Source organism: Mustela nigripes, chromosome 12 (assembly GCF_022355385.1).
Source record: "Mustela nigripes isolate SB6536 chromosome 12, MUSNIG.SB6536, whole genome shotgun sequence".
NCBI classification, from domain to species: domain Eukaryota; kingdom Metazoa; phylum Chordata; class Mammalia; order Carnivora; family Mustelidae; genus Mustela; species Mustela nigripes.
Genome location: NC_081568.1, coordinates 5,792,445 through 5,813,100, shown reverse-complemented (window position 1 = coordinate 5,813,100; position 20,656 = coordinate 5,792,445). Strand labels below are relative to the sequence as shown.

At 46.9% G+C, this 20,656-nt stretch overlaps 1 protein-coding gene across 9 annotated transcripts in view; it reads right to left on the bottom strand.

The window, feature by feature from the left end:
- MTRR (5-methyltetrahydrofolate-homocysteine methyltransferase reductase) overlaps positions 1-20,656 on the bottom strand; it is a 31,687-nt gene that overhangs the window by 5,663 nt on the left and 5,368 nt on the right. For 8 of the 9 annotated variants that reach the window (XM_059416867.1, XM_059416868.1, XM_059416869.1 and 5 more), the window contains 9 exons: positions 20,309-20,426; positions 17,415-17,802; positions 12,477-12,599; positions 10,535-10,688; positions 9,290-9,378; positions 6,781-6,961; positions 4,431-4,473; positions 3,651-3,837; positions 388-506 (listed from right to left, as the gene is read on the bottom strand). In XM_059416867.1, the coding sequence (XP_059272850.1) occupies positions 388-506; positions 3,651-3,837; positions 4,431-4,473; positions 6,781-6,961; positions 9,290-9,378; positions 10,535-10,688; positions 12,477-12,599; positions 17,415-17,802; positions 20,309-20,426 (1,402 nt within the window). The remainder of the gene's footprint in view (positions 1-387; positions 507-3,650; positions 3,838-4,430; positions 4,474-6,780; positions 6,962-9,289; positions 9,379-10,534; positions 10,689-12,476; positions 12,600-17,414; positions 17,803-20,308; positions 20,427-20,656) is intronic. The other variant, XM_059416872.1, reaches the window with a different exon arrangement.

Here is a 20,656-nt window from a genome sequence, read left to right as displayed (position 1 = left end):
CTTCTGGTGTAATTGTATCTCTGTTAGTAGCAAATTTATCTAGTTAAGGAACAGCCTGTACATCATCACAGCATAAAGATGTGTCTGAAATTTGTCCCCAGCTACATACGTTATAAACTATAGTGCAGCTGGGGGAAAAGAAAGTGCTATAGTAGAAAGGGAAGTTCTAATACAAAACAAAACCTCTGGAAGCCATCACGCTTACTTTTCCCATGGTGACAAATTATGCTATTCTATCACACATTCGACAGTAATTTTTTAAAATAAGAACTTCACAACTGAAGTCTGATATCTAAAAGAAAATCTCTAAAGAGACAAAAAGGCTACCATATTTCCACTGAGGATCACAAGGGATACATTTTCTCAGCAGTCAAAGAAAGCTCATACCTGTGTTGCAGGAAACCAATGAAGGGCGCTATGCCAGTTCCCGGACCCACCATTATGACGGGGGCAGAGGAGTCACTCGGTAAGTGGAAAAAATTGGTTGTTCGAGGAGAGATGGATATCTGGAATGTTAAACCAATGCTCATAAGTCTGAAAGAAAACCTAGGCAAAAGCATATAACCAAGATATCTTTGCTAAAGAAAACAGCAGCATTAAATCTTACTGAAACCATGAACACATCTGTCATTACAGAGAAAAACAAAATCTATCTTCTAAATTTTTCTTTTCTTTCTTCTTTTTTTCTTTAAAGATTTATTTAGTTAGTTAGTTAGTTGACAGACAGAGATCACAAGGAGGCAGAGAGGCAGGCAGAGAGAGAGGGGGAAACAGGCTCCCTGCTGAGCAGAGACCCAGATGCAGGGCTTGATCCCAGGACCCTGAGATCATGACCTGAGCCGATGGCAGAGGCTTAACCCCCTGAGCCACCCAGGTACCCCGCAAATTTTTCTTTTCCATCAAAATCAAAGGTGCTTCAAAAACCACAAGCGTATTTCCAAGGGAGGACACTGGTACAAGTCCTTCTCCTAGGCCCGTGAGAAGCACACACCTCCTAGCAGGCAGCCTCCATGTGCTCCCTGGAGAAGTGCGGGCAAACCGCAGCTGGGATTCTGTGTTTGCACATAAGGGGGCAACAAAGACCAGCATCCAGATGGAGTGAGCGCTTCAAGGGCAAACTGGCACCTGAAGGAAAACTGAGGGGGTCGCTCCAAAGATGCTGAAGGACTGTGTCATGTTTGTTAATCTAAGTTCAATGTTACGTGTTTGTGCAAAACCAGAGGAATAAGCAGCACGCACAGATAAAGACAATCTTTTTGCTAAAATTTCAAAAGATTTTTCTCCTAAACCATGTGCTAGGGATACGTGCGAGGAATCCATCTAAAAATATTTCAGTTCCCGTGTCACTTCGCCATGAGTGAGTTACACCAAGTCACAGAATCTGTTCTGAGTGTAATGGTGCACATTTTAACCTTTAACATAAAGAAAACCTTTCGAATTTTGACAGGATGGACAGGAAAGAACAGGCAGAGCGATGGGAGAGGAGTGCTGGCCTTCTGCAATGAGACTGTCATTCGTCTCACACAAGTCTCACTGACCCACCACTTACCAGTCCCACGGACGGTACTCAGTATGACACGCACCACAGATACAGAAATGAACAGAAACCCTGTCCTCGTGGGCCTACATTCTACTGGGAGGAAGAGACAATAATCAAACATTTATCTGTAAAATGACTGGGAATAAGATCCATGAAGCAAACCAGAGCAGGAGACCCTGGGCCGGACCGGAGCGGGTGGCGAGAGCACACCGCCTGCGCTCCAGGGGCTGCGCTCCAGGGGCTGTCCGGAGACCAGGACTGGCCCTCTCTCGCCGCAGTCACCTCAAATGCTGACAACAGCAAACACTTCTTTCTGCCTGGTCGCCGTAATGGCCACAGGCGGGCTACAGCTCTGCAGCCCAGGTACCTCCTACTGGCAGCCAAGCCCCAGGGGCGTCCCTGACCCGCATCCGCCCAGCCTCCTGTCAAAAAGGAAAAACAAGCCCCACCAGCAGGCGTGCGGCGCTCCCGCTCAGAGGGGACGCAGCCAGACCGCACACCATGGGGGGGGGGGGGCGCCCTAAGCCTCCCACGGATGGGGTATCTCAACATCCGCCAGCTGGAGGAGAGTGTGGGTGGGTCATGTGAATGTGAACATTCTCCGCACTTCCTATAAATTATGCACGACAGTAAGCGCCAATTTAAATTGTATCCTTATTCCCAGACCTCCAGTGCCTGAAGAGTAGGCAGTCTGTGATGAAGATCTGTTAAAAGGGAGAAAAGAGAAAAGGCAGCAGGAAGGAAAGAATGAATGCGTGGACGGCGCCCATGCCGGGTGTCTGCAATAGGTCGTGGGTAGATCTATTTCTTGAACTTTCTGGAGAGCATCCATTTTTACAGGATCATAAAATGACATAATACTTTTCTGTCCATACCATAATGTTTCTTTTCAAAAAAGGAACAGTGTCTCAAGTTCTTAATATTTTGTTGATGCATTATGGGAAAATGCCACGGAAAAGGGCAATTTCAAGCAGCAGCTTCCCATGAGCCCTCTCAGGCATATACTGAAGTCTTACTTTCCCCTTAGGGCATGAACTTTTCAACTCCAATAACTTACAGTAACCAAACCAGTCCTAAGATAATGCTACAGACGACACGTTCATTTTTTCAATACCACAGAAAAAGACGACTTCATGATAACACCTGAAAGGTTTTGTTTTATTTCAACCATCCTTATGGGCAGGAAGGGACTTTAAATTGTTCCTTACGCTGTGGTCCTGAGTGAGATTTGCCAAGTGCTGTATCAAAGCATGAAGGATGGCACTAAGTCTGCATGTAAATGTGTCCACGGTTTGGTCACTCACTCACTCGAGAATTATCAAGGAATACGCTTCTCCTACGTGTTTCAAAAGTGCTTCCCCTTCATTACGCCTTCACACGAAGAGCGCTAATTTGGATTCTACACCACACTAAGACAAAAAGGGAAGAAACGGCAAAAATCCTACTACCCTAAACTGAAGGACAAAGTTACTCTTTGGTTGTGAACGGACTGCCAAGTAAGGATTCACCTGGGACATGGTATGGTCTACACAGAAGACGAGGTTGTCTCTCAACACCGGCCTTCAGACTTTACTTCAGTCTTTACTTGGCTCTTTTCCTGTGCTCAGTCTTCCAAGAGTATTAACCAAAGACTGTCTTTTCTATGAATATGATGAGGAAGGAGAAAAGAGTATTATGGAAAATTCACACTTTATATATTCGAGAAACACACAGATTTTAATAGTGAATGAACGGGGCGCTGGGGTGGCTCAGTGGGTTAAGCCTCTGCCTCTCAGGGTCCTGGGATCGAGCCCTGAACCGGGCTCTCTGCTCAGCAGGGAGCCTGCTTCCCCTCTCTCTGCCTGCCTCTCTGCCTGCTTGTGATCTCTGTCTCCCTCTGTCAAATAAATAAATAAAACCTTTAAAAGAATTAAAAATAAAAAAAAAATAGTAAATGAAAAAAGTAATGTTTTCCCGACTTTCCAACAGAGATTTTAAAATTCAAGTAGGACAAACATTTTCCTTTGAATAATCTTGATGGTAACGGGCAACACAGGGGAGACCACATCGTTCTTCCTAACTAGGCGAACAGCGTCATTCTAGTAACGCCCAAACCGTGCACTCCCAGTACCTCTGGAGCCGGGGCTTTCCCGCCTTCAGCACGGGACACTCGCATGTCTGGACGAAGAACGGGTGCGACCACCGCGGCCAGCCAGCCTGTGCACACGCCCTTCCGCAGAACCTCCTTTGTGGTGTGAGACAGAAACTCCACAATGTTGAAAATGAAACGAAGCTTCCCTGGGTGCGACAGGTTTGAGCTGCAGAGACACACAGGTCAGTTTTAAACTCTGCATCAGGACTAATGCATACAGGCCAGATGCAGCCTTTTTCCTAAACTGAAGGATTTTTCCTGTGGGCTGTCCTCTACCTCTACTTTTCAGGGGAAAGACTTCTGTTGCTACTTAAAAGCTCCTCCTCTCCTGCCCCCGTTTTGTGATATTCAGAAAAGTTTCCAACGACCTGTTTGCTTTAAGACTCCGTAAGATTGACACAACTTTTCATCTCCCCGCTGCCCCCTCTGGTGCCCAGTGGAGATGGCCTGGCACGGCCGTAAAGGCAGCAGGTAGAGGCGCGAGGCACTCGCAGCCCGACCTGGGGAAACGTGGCTGTGGACCACAATGTGGTTGTGCTGCTGGAGACTCTACATTCTCTGCACGCCCACAGGACGGGAGTCCCAACACCCGCCTCCTCCATTCCTTACCATGCCGGCTATTGTCCACAAATCAGGTATATTTTCCCTGGGTAATAAGGATGTGGAAGCCAGAGATTCACATTTTGGGAGAAAGATACTCTATGTTTTGGCTTTTTTTTTTTTTTTTTAAAGATGTTGTACGCTAATAAACATCAGTACCTCGCGCATGAATATGGTCTGGGCTGGAGCTTAGGAAGGTGTTCTGGGGAAAAAAAAAAAACACACACACAAGCAATTAATTCACTGCTACTGAGAATTATATGAAAGGGTTTGTAAAAATTCAAGACTGAGTTGGATTTTTCTTATTTAGAACACCCAAAATAACATTTTAATTTAAATCATATTTTAGAGCAAGTGTAAATTCACTGTACCTAAGTAAGTCTCTACTGATTATTTTTTTCCAATTCCTCACGTTAAAAACCAGACATATTGAATTTCTTTACCTGGAATCAGTGTCATTCTAAAGGCTGGTTTCTTAAACCGAAGGATAATAAAAGCATTCACGAATGGGTTTCAGAATCAAGAAACCCATGAAATTTTCTGTGTGTACACAGTTTTCTGCAGAAGTGTCCAGAGTTTTCATATTTGAAATAAGATGATGACCCCCCCAGAAGGTTAAAGATCACTATTTTAAGGATTATGGGAAATGGGAAATACCTAAGCTTAAAATATCTTTCCTTCTTAATAAAAAAAGGAAATATTTTTCCTTCTTATATTTCTATAAAAACAAAATGAGAGCATCATGATAAAACCTTTAAGTTACCCAGGCCCCAGTGGTTTCTCATACATTGGGGCTCTTCTCAAAGCAGGACAAAGGGGCGCCTGGGTGGCAGTCGGTTAAGCACCTGCCTTCGGCTCGGGTCATGAACCCACGGTCGGGGGATCGAGCCCCACATCATCGGTCTCCCTGCTCAGCAGGAAGCCTGCTTCTCCCTCTCCTGCTTCCCCTACTTGTGCTCCCTCTCTCACTGTCTCTCTATCAAATACATAAATAAAATCTTTTAATAAATAAATAAGTAAAAGCAGGTCAAAGAATCGATCTTTGAATACTTAACTGCCCACACACAAACTCTGAATTTTTTTTCTGTTCAAGGTTATATTTTCAATAGTTATCTGGCAAAGATTCAGAAAGACCTTTCTAAAATTTAATAAATAAAAGAATAAGCTTAATAGAGAGCTCAACATAATACTAAGCTCTAAATATGTTTACTTAAAGAAGTGGAAAATAAATTTCTTTAAGTCTCAATGCTTTTATCAGTTTTTTATAGAACTACATAATAAATGTTATATACAAGCTTAAAAAAAAACCAACACAGCAAATCCACACAAAGAACTGAAACACTGTCATACGCAGGACAGCTTTACAAGAGTTCTAACAACTTCCCCACATCTGTTCTGATTATTCTCCCGACCCCTGCATTCATTCTAAACGGAGAAGGAGAGGAGTGTGTGTTTGAATACAGGCAAGTGGGAAGAGCCACGTCATTTAGTAACGTCACCATTTCGAGGGGGAAAAGGAATAATAAAAGGGAGAGAAAGCAGGATCTGACTTAATAAAGGAGAGTACCCCGAACTGTACTGGACATCGGGGGATCCTGGAGCCTTAAAGTGAAAAGCACAACACACATTTTCCTATCACCGAAGACAAATGCAAATTTTGGAGACTTTATTACTTGTCCCCACAGGGAAGGAGAGAGGAGAGGAGAAAATTGCCAGCGCAGGAAGTACTCAAGGTTTAAGAATCCTGTCCAGTTCCCACAGTCGCTGCCCCTCATAAATGCCCCCGATCCCTAGCGAGGTCACCACCAAAACCCCCTCTGCTGACCCCAGTTCCTCAGGCAGATCTTCTCTCTTCTGTGGGCATGAAGACCCCAGGGGCCAGTGAGGACAAAAACCAGAATCGCCTTACATTTGAGCATTTGGTGACAGGTCGTGTCCCGGCTTCAAGCCTGGAGCACTCTGAACAAGGCCACTTGCCCTGGCATGGCCGGCGGTGGGGGGTTCCCCCCACTGCCCTCACCGATCCCGGAGATGAGCTTGGCCAGATGCAGCCTTTCTGTCTTCCGCACAGACAGCACACTGCATTAACCTCTGTCAATTACATCTAATGTTCCTCAGCTTTGAAAAAGAAGAAAAAAAAATGTCTTTTCTTTTCGTTGGGAAACTCATTTTTAGGTAACACTGGACTGAAAAAACAACAACAACAACAACAAAGCTTTCTGAAAACCCGCTGAGTAGACAGGATGCTGCATACTGACCCCCGGAAAGAGAATTAGGGCTGGCTATGGTGAGGGAGCAAGGGCTGGTGAGGATGGTGAGGAAGCAGCAGGAGCCAGTCCACCTCGGCAGAGGGATTCCTTCCCACTCGCAGGAGGCCCTGAACACACTCGGATGTTTCCCCAGTAAGACGTGTCCCCACGTGCCAGACAGCCTCTGGCGGGAGGCTGACAAGCAGAGGGCTGTGCGCCAGAAGGCCCGCTGGCGCAGGGGCCGGCGGAGCGGCACTCACCGAGCAGGAGACGGAGCGGCGGCCGGCAGGACGGGAAAGCGAGGAGGAGGTCCAGCAGGCCGGCGCGCTCGTCCCGCACGAAACGGTTGTAATCGGCCGCGCCCTCCCGGCTGCACAGCTCCTGCAGCCTTCGCTTCTCCTGCCCGTCGCTGGTGTGGTCCACGAGGGCTCGTAGCAACGCCTGCAGCCAAGGCAAAGGGAGCAGACTGAAAGTACCTCGTGCGGTCAGGCTGCTAGAATCTGGTTAGGATTCTAACCAGATGGGGATGTGCGCAGTGACCCAAGAAAAAGTGACAGCGCCCTTCGGAGTTCGATCAAGAAAAGAGAATTTAACTTATTTGCTTTAATGTCAGCCTGTTAAAAAAAATCACCTTCCATGTTCTCCTTTTAGCCACCTTTCCTGTTTCCTAAACCAACCTCATCAGTCCCAAGTATGATCTCAAATTACGTGTCCGATATATCTGAGTAACAATGCCCAGCGATCTCCTAACGCATTGCTTTAACTCAAGACGAAATGCTTGTTCTTCTCTCAGTGGATGATTCCACGCCAGACTTCTGCGTCCATCTGACAACTGCTAGTGCTCTTTATACAACAAACAGGCAGTGGGCATGACAGCTCTATGCTGACAAGGGCTCACCGGCGAGGGACAGCGTGCAAGAGGCCAACTACCCCAACAGGGGCACACAGGGGCACACCCAGGAGGTCAGGGGCTTCTGAAGCCTAAGGTGCGCCAGAACGCAAGCGTGGGCTGAGGGCTGCCCACAGGAAGAAAGTGTGAAGCAGGGCTAAGCCGATGGCCCCGCTGCAGGAAGGCACAGGAGGCAGGCAAAGGCTCGCTCCCGGGGCTACACGCAGTTTCATGTGGGCCCCAGGCATGCAGACACGGGACGAAGGCTGAAAAGACCAGCTGGGCCTCCTGCACACGGACTCTTAGTCATCTCAGACTCACTGGAGAAAGAGGAGGAGAATATAAACGAAGAAAGCAAAGCAACAACATCCGGAATCCCAAGTGCCAAAGACAGAGCCAAGTCCAAACTCTTGGACAAAAGACCAAACGTGCCAATAACGACTTTTGGTTTCAACATATTCCAAATAGCTCTGACTACTCAAGGATTAAGAATAAAGCAATTAAGCACACAAACTACATCAAATGCTAAGTGAAATGCTAACAGGGACTTTTTATTCCATGGCTCGAGCACCTTTGTGTCCTGAACTCCCTCAGCAGGGATCACTCCTCGTCAGGGCCACAGGTCCCCACGGCCCTGCTCAGAAGCCCTGCCGAAACTACCCTGAGACCAGCACATCGCATGCCTTCTTCAAAACGCCAGCTCAGAACCAAACGCGGAACTATCTTGGGAAACTGCGTGGGATGAATGTGCACCCGTGTCTCTGCGCGGACCTCTGGTAAGAGACCTTCTCCGTGCTGGGGTATACAAACTCCCGAGTTCTATTTGGGTAAAGAAGACATGACAGAACAGCATACATACTAGAAGATCTCGTTTTTTTCTTAGCAAAACAAAATTCAAGCATTAAGCCTGAGGATTTGATTATAAAGGACTTCTGTTTCCCAAGTTACTTAATTCTGTGTCCAGAATTTTTATGAGTGCGTTACTTTTATAGTAAGGAAAAACGTGTTTACCTATACGTGCTTTATGACCTGTAGAGCTGAACTAAAATTGTGAAACTGACTGTATTTATTCAAGAAGTTCTCATCACAGTGACTACCACATTTATTCAAATCATATCTAGGTCTGAGCCTCTCTCTAAAGGAGTTTGCTTCCCAAAGACTGCATGCAACAAGCACATTAATAAGATAGAGCATAAAAAAGGCCTTGTGGAGGGCAGCCTGATAACAGCACTATTTACGGGCACTGGCGATACGAATGTGGCAAAGCACAGCTGGGAGGTGTCCCCATTCATACCCATGGGAGGGACAGGCCCAGAGAGGAGCACATTTTAAAAGACAGCTCCCGGAACCCTGCTGACATCTAGTGCCTCATTCTCTCCACGTTCATGCAAACATCAATCGAATCTCCCAGAATCTTTCACGTTTTCTGATGAATTCTGACTTAACAATAAAGAATTATGTACTTTCACAAAGAAGAGATCTCAACATTAAACAGGTGACAAGTTGGGGAAAGCCTGAACTCTCCTAAGCTTCCTGTCATCAGTCACAGAAAGGGTCAAGGTGAAGGGCAGCTGGGTGACACAAGGTCATGTGGGGTCACCTGAATCACTGATTAATGTAGCACATCAAGTGGATATCCAGTAAAAATAAGAAAAAGCGCTACTTTAAAAACCTTATTTCAATACAAAACAAAATTTCAATACAAGCGTAACACAAAAATATCTATGACAACTGCAAAAATACAATGTACCTTTAGGTTCCATTTCTGAAAACATGGGTTCGAAAGCCCTATTTTCGAAGCCTTCAAAGGGCAAATATCAGATTTAATAAATCCTACACAGCGCTAGTACACTTTTAAATAGTTACCCAAAGAAAAGTACCTTTTTAGGAACTGCTCGTATTTCAAGGCACCAAGTCAGAATGAACTGGAGAGAACGTCCGTCAGGTATGTGCGGGGGTAAGGCTGCTCCTTTTCAGACAGACAGGAAGAGAGTCCGTGACACAGAAAGTAAAGAACAAAACATCTCTGCTTTCTTAAAAAAACAATTAACTGTACACATTACAGTGCTAGCAATGTAAACATGATTTGTGGCCATGTTTGCGGAGTCAAAAAAATTTTCAAAATGGATGCAGGGGGGAGAAATACCTTACAAAAAATAAATAAATAAAAGAATCATAAATTCAATAGCATTATTAGCCACATCTTAAATCTACCAAAGATAAATCTTTGGTGTGTTTCATAAAGATACCAAATCAAAGTATGCCAAACAAGAGGGTAATTATCCAAAGCCAAGGAACAAAAACCCAAAAGATGGCACTTGTCCATTAACACTGCGTATTATTCTCAAAAAGGATTTCAAACTGATGGAACTTCAGTTCAAGATTCTAAGCAAATAACTTAAAAAAAAAACCAAAATTTTCCTTTTTTTTTTTTTTTTTTTTTTTTTTTTTTTTTAAAGATTTTATTTATTTATTTGACAGACGGAGAACACAAGTAGACAGAGGCAGTCAGATAGAGAGAGAGGGAAGCAGGCCCCCTGCCGAGCAGAGAGCCCGATGCGGGACTCGATCCCAGGAACCTGAGATCATGACCTGAGCCGAAGGCAGCGGCTTAACCCACTGAGCCACCCAGGCGCCCCAAAATTTTCCTTTAATCATGAAAAAATGTTTTACATATTAAATCAGCAATAATATACTATGAGAAATACACATGATTAAAAAAAACTTTAAAAAGGTTCATATAATAAACTTTTACTTTAGGACTACTCTTGTATAACTCAGAAACAAAATAATGCTAACTCAAAAAGCAAACTAACAAATCAACTCAACTAATCCACCGGCTTCTCCAAGACTACAGCTACATTCTGGATGCAGAGTTTCCAGCATTCTTACTGGACATTTTTTCTGTCCAGTAGTGTCCAAATAAGCATAAAATCCACCATCCTCTCATTCAGTGTACCTGAAGTTAAAAAACCTACAAACCAGAGAGAGTATTGGGATTCTGTCCACCAACCCGTGGCCAACCTCAGACCACCTGTGCAGCTATCACAAAAGGGCTGGGGAGGGGGTCCTTAGACTTGTCACCATTAGCCCAATGACATCCTAAGAAGAGATCAGGGGTGTACCTTTCTTTTTTGTGTCTTCCTTAATTTTCAAGTGGACACAGTGTTCTCTTCTGTCCGTGAGCTGCAGTCTTTGGAGAAGGTTTTGTACCTCAGAATCACTGTTGGGACAGATCACATTGAAGGCATCTCCAGGCTGATAGGAAAAATCTGTTTTCTAGAAACAACCAACATGAAAGAGAAAAAAAAAAAGTCCAAGAGTTAAAGAGTTTTAGTTATGGGGTAACAAAAGCATGTTTTTTACTATATGATCCTTTAAAAATATGAATTAGAAACAAAATGATTCTAACTGCAAAAAACAAATGAGCCCAACCGAACAATCTTTTTTTTTTAAAGATTTTATTTACTTGACAGCGACACAGTGAGAGAGGGAACACAAGCAGGGGGAGTGGGAGAAGGAGAAGCAGGCTTCCCACCAAACAGGGAGCCTGATGTGGGGCTCAATCCCAGGACTCTGGGATCGTGACCCAAGCTGAAGGCAGACACCCAACAACTGAGCCACCCAGGTGGCCCTGAATCTTTCATTATAAATTATCATTTTTTTTTTTAATTTTAAGTAATTTCTATACACACTACGGGCCTCAAACTCATAACCACAAGATCAAGAGTCACATGCTAGCCAGGCACCCAAAGAGTCACTTTAAAGAAAAAAAACTCAGTTATCCAGTGTTTTGCTTTAAATCATTTCAGTATTTTTTACCATATTAGTTAAAACTATTCTCATTTAAGGTGTCTCAGTAAGTAATGTTTTACCAATGTAAAAACCCCTCTTATGAAAACATCCATGATGAGGGAGAGAAACCATTTAGGGCTGCCCACATTGGTTCTCAATTTCCTTTCTGTAGGGGAAGACGACGGGTCGGAGAGGACACTAGTTTTCCCGACTGAGCACAGGCCACCGCAGCACCTGGCTGGGCACTGTGCGTGAACGAGGGCTGGGCGAGCCGCCCCCCACCGCACGGCTGTTTATGGAGGGCTGCAGCGCGAGGGCAGCATCCGGAGACAGCCTCTGACCACACGTGCTCCCGGCCCTGGCCTGAGACGGGCACAGCCTGACCCCACCTACTGGCCAACCCTCACCACTTTATGACAAGAGTATAGAACAGAATAAAAAAACAAATGCTTTGGTGGACAAAGAGTATTTAACAATATGGATATTAAAATGTGGAATGTGGAACATCCAACAGTATGTAAGCAAACCACCTGGTCTTGATGCCTGCCATCCGTTCCCCAGGAGGGGTTCACTGAAATCTACACGCACAGCCCTGACACACCTTTTCCTGCAAGCACAACCCTCCTCCCAGCACCTCCATCGAAACACAGAGCAGAGTGACTCCGAAGACGTAAGTCAAGCTTTACTGAGGTTACGGGATTAGCGGGTGGCTTCTTAACCGAGGCCAGTGGTTTGGGGCAGGGGTGGGCTTGTGGACGTGGACGGAGGTGAGAGGCAGCACGGGAGCCTCCGAAGCTACATGAAAAATGTTTCTATGTAAGTATTTTCCTGCGGGGTGGGGAGCGGGCTGTGACTTCTTCCAGAGTCTCAAAGGAATGAGACCATCACTGTAAAAAATGAAGCACTGTAGGCCCGTCCGGCCTGAGCTCGACTTCCAACTACTGGCTGACCTCGGGTGAGCAGGGGCCTTTCTCAGGACTCCTCTCACACCGAAAAGGCTGCTCTGACTCCATTACTCTTCCGCGGCTTCCTGGGTAAGGGAGCAACGCTGGTCTTTCAAACTGAGTCACCTGTGGGGTCACTCCTCATGTTAAGCTCCTTCCTGAAGTGACAAGAACGGGTGTGAGGTGGGGAGGAAGAACGAGGGGTCAAGAGTAGAGAGGCCAGAGCTCCTGTAGAGGCGCTCCTCCCTCCCGAACGTGTGGACTACGACAGCACGCAGGTCTCCGCGCTTCCTGACAACAATGCTGAGAGATAAATTCTGTAACTTACCGAAATGTCCAATTCCACCAGAAGAGTGGTTTTTACGGCATCATTTGTAGTCAGTTGAACTGCCTTTGAAATTGGAACTTGAAAAATTGGATCCACTGAAGTCACAGATGCTTGGCTTTCCTCCTTGAGAAACAAATGTGATAAAATATTACTAAATGCAATTTTCTATCTTATTCGCCATTGCTTCACTTAGTGACCAGGTAAGATCAATAGGATTTTATAAAACGTCCTAGATATTGAAGTATTCTTATCTAAGACAGATGGCTACAGACATAGGCCTCTCAATCTTTCAGAAGAGAGAGCTCATCCGTATCTTAAACTCCTTGACTATCATTTGACTTAAACTCCTTGATTAAATTTCTGGGATGTATATATTGAAAATAACAGATACCAGCATTTTCCTGTGAAGGTCTAAGAGTATTCCAAAATAAACCATGCAAAAGGAGACCATATGCATGCACAGTTTCAGGAAGGAGATTCTAAAAGGAAGGACATTTAGGGCTGGAAGACGCCTGAAGAAAGGTTCACAAGAAGCTGCAGAGTGGCGGGCCCTGGCGTGGGAATGTTCCACACCTACGTCCGTCAGTACAGGAGCCACTAGCCAGATGTGCCTAAACCCCTGAATTCTTAGTTTTATTTTCATTTATTTGAATTTGAGTGGTCACACATGACTAGCAGCTTTTATATTAGATAGCATAGGTCTTGGGAAACTGCAAAGAAACCCAATTCATTGCACTACGTCTGCTTCTTTTCTAACTCGATATTTCTAAGTTCTGTTGAAGACAGAAACTTACAAAATGCTCATCAGTTAATAGTGGATAAATGGCTATGTGGAAAAACTAGAAAAAGGATCAAACTCAGAGCCTGACAGTCATGACATATGGGACACTGGGAGATGCCGCCCAAGACCGACCTCGGCAAGGCTGCTGGTAAGGTTGTCAGCAGATGGCCCTCAGCTAGCTCAGAGTCATCTCAGTGACCTCAGCATTCCCAGGTCATACCCCTTTTCAGAGGCAGCCCACATCCAACGGTTCATCGAGGACTATAAAGGCCCAGCCCTTTGCCCCAACTCAGGACAATGTTGAAGGGCCATCCTAGCTCTGGAGAACCCTGTTGAGGCTAGCCGGGGCCTTTGCTGGGACACATCACAGTGCACTTCTCACTGTGCCCACTCCTGCTTCTGTCCTCTGCATTCCCCAAGGTGAGGATCCCAAGGGGATAACCTAAGAAATAATCACACAGTTCTATTCAAAGGAAGCCAGTTGGTGACAGCTGGCGCTAGCCCGGTTTCAAGGAAGATGCTACATGGGCGTCTGGAGCTGCATAGCCCACCTGGCTGACAATGAGCACACAACACTGGTGACAGTTGGGAGAGAGGGAGCACAAGGTGATGACAGTGCACGAGCTAAGTGTGATGATACACCATAAGAGGGAAGGCATTAGTGTGTACGCAGTAGCTGGTGCTTGAGATCTATGGGGAAATGGCACTGATAAGGCCTGCAGAATTGTGGGTATTGCCAGCCTTCCATGATAACTCTGGAAAAAATGCAAAAAAACTGAGAACAATTAATGAACAATTAAGCACTAAGTGTGAAAGCCAGAGGACAGCTCTGCAGCACACGAAGAAGCTGCTCATCTCCTGCTGCTAGAATGCTAAGACCTGACTCGGGGAGGCAAAGAATGGCCTGCTGGCAGCTGGGAGAGGGGCATGTGGGTCAAAAATCTCGACTCCCTAGATGTCCTTGAACCTGCTGAGCCTGCACAAGTGACTACTTCTTCCTAAGAAGAGCAAGAATGTCCTCCTCGCATTCAGACCTCCGTCCGGCAAGACAGGCCCATATCCCCGCTCCTGAGTCCCATCTCCTCTCCTGGCTGCTGGGCCAGTGAGGCTCAAGTCAGACACACTAGGCCTCAGATGGGCTGGGCCAGCTAAGGCAGGAGAGGGACTATGCTCTGAAGAGTGTGCAGGACACAGCAACCGCACCAGCAAAAACCAGCAGCGTGTGCACAAGACGGAACGTTGAGGTCCCGGGCCAACAAGGGTAGAATGTCAACTTGGACAGAGAAGTTTTGCTCACTGGGAGCACTATCTCAGGATACTGGCTTTAGCACCTTGGCAACAGCCTCTAGAGATGGTTATGAGGCCAAGGAGGAAGCTAAAGTCCACACTAAATGAGGAAGAACTGCTGACAGTTCCATGGCCAGCACCAGATGACAGGAGTAAAAGGCAAAGAGAAGTGGACAGAGTAAAACGGATGACACTATGAAGAGCCAAAACCTATGGGATGCTGCTGCTCCCTGGAGGGCCCAGAGCACACTCCATTGCCCAGGCCGACAGGACAGTGCTGGTGAGGGGCACCGACATCATGGAGGAGTTCAGGGCTGGCCGCTCTGCCGGCCCGAGCTAACGGACCGGGCCAAGAATAAGGGCGGACCACCGAAGACCAGAGGGACGTGGGAGCGCTTAGTCAGCAAAGTCCTGTGGGGTGTTGGAGGGAGGCCTAAGTATCCCAGCAGGAAGGCTGGAGGGGTGGCTGAACGCAGTCTCCCATGGGTAGGGGAGGTGGTGGGGGAGACTCAGCAGCATCGCAGAGATCATACTCGGTCAAGTTCTTTCAGGCAGAAAAGATACACTGGGCCAAGGGGAATACCCAGATACTCCAGGAACTGCTAGAAGAGGGTCCAGCTATGCTGTTACCCAGGAACTCAAAGTGTCATCATGGGCCACATACTAGAGTGCGACCTACAGGGCCAGGCTGTAAACGGGGATCCTGGGCCAGGGCTGGTTCCATGGGTCCACTCAGTTCTTGGCCTGTGGCTAAGGGCTGTACAGGGGGGAGGCCAAGAGGAAGCCTCTAAATCTGACGCTGTCCTCTCCCCTCACCCAAATAGAAAGTGAAAAATACTCCATCCTGAGGAATGGCAGGTATCGATACTGTTATCAATACAACCCCTAAAAACGTACAGGACCAGGGATGGTCTCCATCTAACTCACCAACCCAGTCCCTGCACGCAACCAGGCGGATGCTGGGGGAGAACAATGAAGCGCAAGGAACACCAGCAGTAGCCCCAGTGACGGCCTCCACGATGGATGGTTTCCTTTGCTAGGATGGATTAAAATGGCCTCAGGCACAGGGCATGTGGACAGAGTGAGCCGCTGGGCTCTTTTCCATCTCTACCCCTAAAGTGGGGCACACTTTCACTTGGAACAATTTCCATTTACCATTTTGACACCAGATTGTGATAATGCTCCTGCCAGCTGCTTCAGGACAGCCTGAATCGACGCAGAACATCTGGACCTCCCGCAGAACGTCACGTCAGCCCATGACATTAGGAACATTATGCTACCCACTACCCACTACCCACTACCGACTCACACGCAATGTGCAAAGTGGCCAGTGTGTAGGAGTTTCTGGAAAGGCCAGACCCTGTGCAGACTGAGAGGCCACTTTCCAGGAGTCCAGCAGCCTGAGGCACGTCAGGACGCCCCCTCCAGTACAGGACACGCTAGTGCATCTTGTACCTCATGTCTCCTGGAGAGCGGGAGAAGAGCTGGCATGCCTTTCAGGTCCTGCAAGCACCAGCACTTGCCACACCTGGGATGACAGTGCTGACCCAAGCACCAGGGGACACAATGGGCAGCGGCTGTGAGAGGGGGCCCAAGCAGGAAAGGGCTGTGCAGCAGTTCTGAGCAATGGTGTGGACGAGAGCCCCTGCAGCCTGCACCACAAGACCCGGAGACCCCACAGGATCTGAGACACAGCGCTGGGGAACTGACGCTGTGTGGAGCGGGCCTGGCCGAGAGGACATTGAGGCTCAGCTGCCCACTCTGCCCAGTGCTGCTTCCTCCTCCCCTTCTCAGTTCCCTAATGTGAGGATCCCAAGAGGATGCCCCCCCAAATCTTTTTCCAACCCCTTGTAGTCTAAGCATACCCCTTGAGTAAATGTACACGAATATGCGTTAACTGGGTGAGATCTTAAATATTTCTCCACCACATGACCAGAAACTGAAGCCTCTTTAACGACCTGTGCCATACCCCAAGCCTTCTCAGACCCTCCTCCTCAGGAACGTTCACGTTCCTGTGCCTCTGCCACACGCACTGTCCTTGCGGCCTGCAACGGGGGCGCTTCACCCTGCCCGCGCACCCCCACCCGCTGTCCAGCCAGGGGCTCACTGCTCACTCCCCTCTACTCCCAAGCCTGAAAAAATACTTACCCTAAGTACCTCACTTAACTAAGCAATTTGCACAATAAGGGAGCGTGAGTGGAAAGCAACACCTGACAGCTGTTTCTATAAACACATTTGCCTGAATGCTCTAGGAAAACACCATAAGCAGATGTTAGAAAAACATTATCCTATCAGGTGCTGGCCAACAGTTCTAAGGGCTAGAAAGCTGTATTTAAATTGCTTCTAAGTTGTACTTAAATTGCTTCTAAAATGCTGGCCGTGCTTCATTAAAATAAATCAAGAAACAAGAAATATAGCTGAGGTCATTTCCTGAGTGCCTACAACACCTGACATCACCTGACCCACATAGAAATTAAGAAACAAATGAATTCTCCAAAATGACAGAGAAACTGAGCTCTTAGCTATTCTTGCTTCAAAGACAGAAATGACGGTATGCAAGCGCTTCTGCCCAGGCACCTTCTCTGGAAGGGGCCAGACAGTAACCTTCTCAGGCGCGCCCGCCTCCAGGCACCCCTCTGCCACCCCCCGAACCCCGCCGCCGCGGCACAGAAGAAGCCACGGGCCACACGGGGACGGACGCGCAGGCCTGGGTCCCGATAAGCCTTACTTTCCGAGGCACGAGGCAGGCCGCATGGGCCCACCAGGCCGGCTTGCAGAGCCCTGCCGCAATGCAGTGAGGCCGACGAAGCGGCTGCTCTGGGAAGCGGAGGTTCTGCAGCCGGCGGCGGCCGGAGGGGGAAAGCACTTACCTGGCCCGGACACTCCTGCAGGCGCACGTGCAGGTACTCGGGCGGCGCGGCAGGGATGCTCAGGGCCGCCTGTGAGAGCGGCGGTTCTGAGCGGGTGAGCGAGGAGGACTTGGACTCCGACTCCACCACTGGGGCACCTGACCGACCTCCGTCCACTGCATTCTGTCCCCGCGCCTCAGAATCCCTTCTCCGTGGATCACCTAATCTCAGAAGTTCAACTTGTGATTCAATGTGTAGTAATTCTGGTTTCAGAGGATCCATCCTTTGGGAAGCATCCAATGCCACCCTGAGAGCGCCGATTCTCTCCGCTTTTCCTCGACTGGACGTGAAGTGCTTCGTGAGGGCAGCCCAGAGTCCATCAACCCATGGCTCCACCACAAGTTCTAAACTGGGTTGTTGCAATAAAAAAAGGAAAAAAAATGCCTAAGTTCTCCATTTAAATACAAAATCATGGGATAGTGGCAGTCTACTTGGCAGAACGCTATGCAAATGTCAAAAACACTAAATATAATAATTATTCGGAATACAAAACATACCTATGCTTAAGTTAAAAGCATTACAGTGTGTTTGTTAGAACTTCAGCTGTAAAAAAATTGAGCATAAAGGTCAGAACAGAAATGAAGCCATTTCAATAATAGGTAGCATGAATGGGATTGCTCTTAACTTCCTAAAATATAGTTGGTACTATTTTAAGAAGTTATAATTGTAAGTAGGCCTGCGAAATTCTGATGAGGATAACAGAACTTATCCCAAATCCAAGCCTACTCTAGGATCACGTGATAATTACATATGTCAAATGCAACATCATTTCTTCCCCCTAATTTAGTGAATTTTTTCCCCTACAAATTAAAATATCACCAAGAAATCCCTCTGGATTAATGCTAGGTATTCTAAGAGTTCAAACCTTTAACGGGTTCTGAACATTTCTGATGAAATTTTCAGGGCGTCTGAACACAAGAGAAAGAAAACCTAATATTCCTGTAGGAAAGCTGAATGAATCATAGAGAAGTTTTAGAGTGTGGCAGTGTGTTCACTAACAGACAAAGTAGGGCAAGCCAACAATAATATTCCCTACGTTCCCCGAATGGAGAAACTTTAACTGAACAAGTAAGAAACCACGCATCAGAATCTTGGAAATCATAGCCTTTTCATTTTTAATCACAACTCAAAGGAGGTGTCAAGTAAATCCTAATTCATAAAGTTAAGTGACAGAAAAAGGCACATTTCAGACTTCTGTCTTACTGGGACTCTGGCTATAATCTCGTTAGTACAAACCCATCCTTCAGAGCCTTTGGGAAAGCAAGGACATAAAACTCTGAGCTCAGCAACGACAGCTACGTTTAAAAGCCATCTTCGCAGCTCAAAAACACGAAGTGGCTAACACGTCCACTAGGAGAGCTAATGTTCACGGCACACTTACAGCAGGGCAAGTATTACTCTAAGACGACAACCTGCATCAAGTCATTTGTTCCTCCCCCAAATCTTCCACGACACACACTATTATCCCCTCTCAGAGAGGGAGAATGTGGAGCACACAAGTAAGTAATACGACCAAGGTTTCAGTGCTCCGTGAAGGCGGTTGGCTATCAAGGATCTGCAGGCAGGCGACTGGACCCCACTCTGCATCCTTGTCCCCATCAGTGTGGGGGCTACGACACTACGCCAGGGTATCTCCTTGAAAATAATTTTAGAAGAGGGCAAACTCAAGCGAGGTAGTTAGGCTGAAAATTGAAGAGCTACAGGTTGATGAAAACACCTTCAGGAATTTTAACGCTGGATCCAGTAAACGAACAGGGCAACTGAAAGACTGAAGAGAAGGAAAATGTGGATTCAGTGACAGGCCACGTGGGTTCTGTAAGAAGTTAGCAAGCACATGGCTCATACAAGACAATAAATAAAGGCAACATGACTCCGGCAAAAAACAAGAAACACAAAAACACACACAAAGAAATCAACATAATGGGAGACCAGACTAGAAGGTGAACACGCGAGGCAATATGGCAGAGCTTCGTCACGATCAAGAACATACGCACTGCGCCGTGCGAAAAGACCAGCGCGTCGCCCTCACAGACGGAGCATGAGGGAGCGGAGGGCCGGCTAAGCAGTAACAGAAGTGTTTGCGGCATACCCAAGCAAGGGTGCTATGCAGAAAAGCACAGCATGTGCTGAATTTGTCGTCATTCATAAGCAAAGATCAAGCGGTGAGAATATGCACACCAAGTAGGAAAAAAAAAAGAGGTGGTCAGCTGTCATCTGCTGAAATAGCCAGAGGCTGAACGATAACTTAGCTGTAGGACAACATCCATTCGATCTCTGAATAAACACATCAAGAGGAGTTCAAAGGTGGCCCAGAGGGTGAAATGCTGAGGTGTAAAACCACCAGTGAACTAATGCAAACAGGAATTAGATTTCTGGCTGGCATGAGGGCAAGCAGCCATTAAGACGGTAAAGAGAGAGCCAGGGCCCATAGCGTGCCGGCGCGTGAACGCTTCTGGCCTGCGCTCACTGCCAGGGATGCCAGGCGGGATGGGCAGCCTCCGCGCGAGGACCCGCATCCAGTCTCTGTGTGTGCAGGGCAGAAAGCAAACATGCAGGCGATCGAAGTTCCTAAAGAAAATGCGGACTTCTACAAATGCCTCCAGGGCATCTTTACAGATTTCTTCTTTCAGCAGAATCTGGAGGCACTTCAAGTGAACAGAATATAGAAATCAAGCCCTTGCTGATCTTTGGTCCTAGGGCTAAAAAAAGCTAAAAAAAAAAAAAAGGAAAATAACTTTTAAAATAAAAGCTTCAGTGCTAAATCAAAAGTCATCATATTTCATAAACTCACAAGCTTTCATGTAGTAGAAAGAGGGGCTGACTGGAAATGTGGAGGGGAAGCACACTGCTCTTACCCCACGCAGTCATCCGCATGGCCCGTGTCATAGAAATGTCTGGCACCCAGCTCCTGAAGTCGCTTGTCAATGATCTTCCCGCCGTTGCAGAAGTACGTGTACTCCGAATCACCCAGCCCTAGGGAGCCCAAACGGGTTATCAGTGCACACACGGTAAGGTTTAAATTTAAAGAAGCTATACAGAACAAATATTTAAAACAATACCATTCCATGCTCTGATTAATAATGCACACCTTCATGTCTCCTGAGGTTTGCCCTGGGTATATACTAAGTATGCAAATATTTGCCTTCTATTTTACAATATTACAGTAACAGACCCATCAAAATAGAAACACTTCTTGGCCACTG